At 66.1% G+C, this 6,588-nt stretch overlaps 1 protein-coding gene across 1 annotated transcript in view; it reads right to left on the bottom strand.

Annotated features, from left to right (window-relative positions):
• The window catches only part of prss16 (serine protease 16), a 33,622-nt gene extending 27,680 nt beyond the window's left edge, over positions 1–5,942 (bottom strand). The window contains 1 exon segment of the mRNA XM_085973467.1: positions 5,875–5,942. Within this exon segment, the coding sequence (XP_085829593.1) occupies positions 5,875–5,941 (67 nt within the window). The 5' untranslated portion in view covers position 5,942.
• Positions 5,943–6,588: the final 646 nt, after the last annotated feature.

Genomic DNA, 6,588 nt, shown 5'->3' on the forward strand with positions numbered 1-6,588 from the left:
CTCCCTCCCCCCCCACACACACTCTCCCTCCCCCCCACACACACTCTCCCTCCCCCCCACACACACTCTCCCTCCCCCCCCACACACACACACTCTCCCTCCCCCCCCACACACACACTCTCCCTCCCCCCCCACACACACCCTCCCTCCCCACACTCCACCCCCCCCCACACCACACACATCTCCCTCCCCCCACTCCACACACACTCTCACCTCCCCCCCCCCACACACACTCTCCCTCCCCCCCCCACACACACTCCCTCCCCCCCCACACCACTCTCCTCCCCCCCCACACACACTCTCCCTTCCCCCCCACACACTCCCCCACACTCACTCCCCTCCCCCCCCACACACTCTCCCTCCCCCCCCCCACACACACACTCCCTCCCCCCCCACACACTCCCTCCCCCCACACCACTCTCCCTCCCCCCACACACACTCTCCCTCCCCCCCCACACACACACTCCCTCCCCCCCCACACACACTCTCCCTCCCCCCCCACACACACTCTCCCCCCCCCACACACTCTCCCTCCCCCCCCACACACACACTCTCCCTCCCCCCCACACACACACTCTCCCTCCCCCCCACTCACACACTCTCCCTCCCCCCCACACACACTCTCCCTCCCCCCCCACACACACTCCCTCCCCCCCCACACACACTCCCTCCCCCCCCACCCACACACACTCCCTTCCCCCCCCCCACACACACTCCCTTCCCCCCCCCACACACACTCTCCCTCCCCCCACACACACACTCTCCCTCCCCCCCCCACACACACACTCTCCCTCCCCCCCACACACACTCTCCCTCCCCCCCCCACACACACTCTCCCTCCCCCCCCACACACACACTCTCCCTTCCCCCCCCACACACACACTCTCCTTCCCCCACCACACACACACACTCCCTTCCCCCCCCACACACACTCTCCCTTCCCCCCCCACACACACACTCCCTTCCCCCCCACACACACACTCCCTCCCCCCCACACACACTCTCCTTCCCCCCCCACACACACTCTCCCTCCCCCCCCACACACACTCTCCCTTCCCCCCCACACACACACTCTCCCTTCCCCCCCCACACACACTCTCCCTCCCTTCCCCCCCCACACACACACACTCCCTTCCCCCCCCCACACACTCTCCCTTCCCCCCCCCACACACACTCTCCCTCCCCCCCCACACACACTCTCCCTTCCCCCCCCACACACACACTCTCCCTCCCCCCCCCACACACACTCTCCCTTCCCCCCCACACACACTCTCCCTTCCCCCCCCACACACACACTCTCCCTTCCCCCCCCCACACACACTCTCCCTTCCCCCCCCACACACACACTCTCCCTTCCCCCCCCACACACACTCTCCCTCCCCCCCCACACACACACTCTCCCTTCCCCCCCCACACACACACTCTCCTCCCCCCCCACACACACTCTCCCTTCCCCCCCCACACACACTCTCCCTTCCCCCCCACACACACTCTCCCTTCCCCCCCACACACACACACTCTCCCTCCCCCCACACACACTCTCCCTCCCCCCCCACACACACTCTCCCTCCCCCCCCACACACACTCTCCCTTCCCCCCACACACTCTCCCTTCCCCCCCACACACACTCTCCCTTCCCCCCCCACACACACTCTCCCTTCCCCCCCACACACACACTCTCCCTTCCCCCCACACACTCCCCCACACACACTCCCCTCCCCCACACACACCCCCTCCCCCCCCACACACTCCCCTCCCCCCCACACACTCTCCCTCCCCCCCCACACACACACTCCCCCCCCACACACACTCTCCCTTCCCCCCCACACACACTCTCCCTCCCCCCCCACACACACTCTCCCTCCCCCCCACACACACTCTCCCTCCCCCCCACACACACACTCTCCCTCCCCCCACACACACACTCTCCCTCCCCCCCACACACACACACTCCCTTCCCCCCCCCACACACACTCTCCCTCCCCCCCCCCACACACACTCTCCTCCCCCCCCACCCACACACACACTCTCCCTTCCCCCCCCACACACTCCCTCCCCCCCCACACACACACTCTCCCTCCCCCCCACACACACTCCCTCCCCCCCACACACACTCTCCCTTCCCCCCCCACACACACTCTCCCTTCCCCCCCCCACACACACTCTCCCTTCCCCCCCCACACACACTCTCCCTTCCCCCCCCACACACACACTCTCCCTCCCCCCCCACACACACTCTCCCTCCCCCCCCACACACACTCTCCCTCCCCACCCACTCCACCCCACCCCACACACACTCCCCTCCCCCCCACACACTCACCCCTCCCCCCCACACACACTCCCCTCCCCCCCCACACACTCTCCCCCTCCCCCCCACACTCTCCCTCCCCCCCACACACTCTCCCTTCCCCCCCACACACACACTCCCTTCCCCCCCCACACACACTCTCCCTCCCCCCCCCACACACACACTCCCTCCCCCCCCACACACACTCTCCCTCCCCCCCACACACACACTCTCCCTCCCCCCCACACACACTCTCCCTCCCCCCCACACACACACTCTCCCTCCCCCCCACACACACTCTCCCTCCCCCCCCACACACACTCCCTCCCCCCCCCACACACACACACACACTCCCTCCCCCCCCACACACACACACTCTCTTCCCCCCCCCACACACTCTCCCTCCCCCCCCACACACACTCTCCCTTCCCCCCCCCACACACACTCTCCCTTCCCCCCCCACACACACACTCTCCCTCCCCCCCCACACACACACTCTCCCTCCCCCCCCCCACACACACTCTCCCTCCCCCCCCCCACACACACTCTCCCTTCCCCCCCCCACACACACTCTCCCTTCCCCCCCCACACACACACTCTCCCTTCCCCCCACACACACACACTCTCCCTTCCCCCCCCACACACACTCTCCCTTCCCCCCCCCACACACACACTCCTTCCCCCCCCACACACACTCTCCCTTCCCCCCCCCACACACACTCTCCCTTCCCCCCCCCCACACACACTCTCCCTTCCCCCCCCACACACACACTCTCCCTTCCCCCCCCACACACACACACTCTCCCTCCCCCCCCACACACACTCTCCCTCCCCCCCACACACACACACTCTCCCTCCCCCCCCCACACACACACTCTCCCTCCCCCCCCACACACACTCTCCCTTCCCCCCCCACACACACTCTCCCTTCCCCCCCCACACACACACTCTCCCTCCCCCCACACACACACACTCTCCCTTCCCCCCCCACACACACTCTCCCTTCCCCCCCCCCACACACACACTCCCTTCCCCCCCCACACACACACTCCCTTCCCCCCCCCACACACACTCTCCCTTCCCCCCCCCCCACACACACTCTCCCTTCCCCCCCCCCCACACACACTCTCCCTTCCCCCCCCCCACACACACTCTCCCTTCCCCCCCCACACACACACTCTCCCTTCCCCCCCCCCCACACACACTCTCCCTTCCCCCCCCCACACACACACTCTCCCTTCCCCCCCCCACACACACACTCTCCTTCCCCCCCCCACACACACTCTCCCTTCCCCCCCACACACACACACTCTCCCTCCCCCCCCCACACACACTCTCCCTCCCCCCCCACACACACACTCTCCTCCCCCCCCACACACACACTCTCCCTCCCCCCCCCACACACACACACTCTCCCTCCCCCCCCCACACACACACACTCTCCCTCCCCCCCCACACACACACACTCTCCCTCCCCCCCCACACACACACTCTCCCTCCCCCCCCACACACACACTCTCCCTCCCCCCCCACACACACTCTCCCTTCCCCCCCCACACACTCTCCCTTCCCCCCCCACACACACACTCTCCCTTCCCCCCACACACACACACTCTCCCTTCCCCCCCCACACACACTCTCCCTTCCCCCCCCCACACACACACTCCCTTCCCCCCCCCACACACACACTCCCTTCCCCCCCCACACACACTCTCCCTTCCCCCCCCCCCACACACACTCTCCCTTCCCCCCCCACACACACACTCTCCCTTCCCCCCCCACACACACACTCTCCCTTCCCCCCCCACACACACTCTCCCTTCCCCCCCCCACACACACACTCTCCCTCCCCCCCCACACACACACACTCTCCCTCCCCCCCCACACACACACACTCTCCCTCCCCCCCCACACACACACACTCTCCCTCCCCCCCCACACACACACTCTCCCTCCCCCCCACACACACACTCTCCCTCCCCCCCCACACACACACTCTCCCTCCCCCCCCACACACACACTCTCCCTCCCCCCCACACACACACTCTCCCTCCCCCCCCACACACACACTCTCCCTCCCCCCCCACCACACACACACTCCCTCCCCCCCCACACACACACTCTCCCTCCCCCCCCACACACACACTCTCCCTCCCCCCCCACACACACACTCTCCCTCCCCCCCCACACACACACTCTCCCTTCCCCCCCACACACACTCTCCCTTCCCCCCCACACACACTCTCCCTTCCCCCCCACACACTCTCCCTTCCCCCCCCACACACACTCTCCCTCCCCCCCCACACACACTCTCCCTCCCCCCCCACACACACACACTCCCTCCCCCCCCCACACACTCTCCCTTCCCCCCCCACACACACTCTCCCTCCCCCCCCACACACACACACTCCCTCCCCCCCCACACACACACTCTCCCTCCCCCCCCACACACACACACTCTCCCTCCCCCCCCACACACACACACTCTCCCTCCCCCCCCACACACACACACTCTCCCTCCCCCCCCCCACACACACACTCTCCCTCCCCCCCCACACACACACTCTCCCTCCCCCCCCCCCACACACACACACCTCTCCCTCCCCCCCCACACACACACACTCTCCCTCCCCCCCCACACACACACTCTCCCTCCCCCCCCACACACACACACTCTCCCTCCCCCCCCACACACACACACTCTCCCTCCCCCCCCACACACACACTCTCCCTCCCCCCCCACACACACACACACTCTCCCTCCCCCCCACACACACACACACTCTCCCTCCCCCCCCACACACACACTCTCCCTCCCCCCCCCACACACACACTCTCCCTCCCCCCCCACACACACACTCTCCCTCCCCCCCCACACACACACTCTCCCTCCCCCCCACACACACACTCTCCCTCCCCCCCCACACACACACTCTCCCTCCCCCCCCACACACACTCTCTCCTCCCCCCCCACACACACTCTCCCTTCCCCCCCACACACACTCTCCCTTCCCCCCCACACTCTCCCTTCCCCCCCCACACACACTCTCCCTCCCCCCCACACACTCTCCCTCCCCCCCCCCACACACACACACTCTCCCTCCCCCCCCACACACACACACACTCTCCCTCCCCCCCCCCCACACACACTCTCCCTCCCCCCCCCCACACACACTCTCCCTCCCCCCCCCCCACACACACTCTCCCTCCCCCCCCCCACACACACACACACTCTCCCTCCCCCCCCACACACACACACACACTCTCCCTCCCCCCCCACACACACACACACTCTCCCTCCCCCCCCACACACACACACACACTCTCCCTCCCCCCCCACACACACACACACACACTCTCCCTCCCCCCCACTCTCTCACCCCCCCACACTCTCTCACCCCCACTCTCTCTCACCCCCACTCTCTCTCACCCCCACTCCCACACTCTCCCACTCTCTCACCCCCACACTCTCTCACCCCCCCACTCCCACACCCCCACACTCTCCCCCACACTCACTCACTCCCCCACTCTCTCACTCCAGTAGATTCCCAGTGGGGCACTCCAGCCCCCTGCCTGCAGCCTCTTACCCCCGAGTCCCAGGCACAGGGCGGTCTGTAGCCCGGCCAGCAGCACCAAAGCCAGAGCCTGCCGCATCCTCTCCTCACCCAGCGCTCGACCGGCACAGCACAGCGCCCCGCCCCCGGCTGATTGGCAGCTCGGCCACATGACCCAGCGTCACCTGACTCCCGGGAATTCCCGGGCCACGCCCCTGCACCCCTCCCATTGGCTTCGCTCCCCTGTCAATCAGGAGCGCGCCCTAATTTAGGATTGGTAGATTGTTGCTAGGCAGATTATTGAGGCTACGATAGCAAAATACTGCGGATGCTGGAAATCCGAAATAACAACAGAAAATGCTGGAAAAACTCAGCAGGCCCGGCAACATCCGTGGAGAGCAAATAGAGTCAACGTTTCGGGTCGAAACCCTTCGTCAAGACTAAAGAGGCACAGGAAATGAAACCGATTAAAAGGCCGGGCTGGGAGAGAACAGAAGAGAAGTGAAGAGACATTAAGAGGTATTCAAAGCGAGACGAGATGGTGATCGGACTGGTGGAGACAAAAGACGGCTCTAGATGAGGTGTGAAATGCGCTGGCAGAATGGGAGACAGCTGCCGTGTGGAAGAGAGAGAAAGGGGGTGGGGCCAAAACAAAGGTGTGGATAAAAAATATAAGTAAAAATGTAATAGGGGCCGAGGTTATGATCTGAAATTGTTGAACTCGATATTGAGTCCAGAAGACTGTAA

The sequence above is a fragment of the Somniosus microcephalus genome, chromosome 34 (genome assembly GCF_052327205.1).
Source record: "Somniosus microcephalus isolate GS21.2 chromosome 34, FLI_Smic_1.0, whole genome shotgun sequence".
NCBI classification, from domain to species: domain Eukaryota; kingdom Metazoa; phylum Chordata; class Chondrichthyes; order Squaliformes; family Somniosidae; genus Somniosus; species Somniosus microcephalus.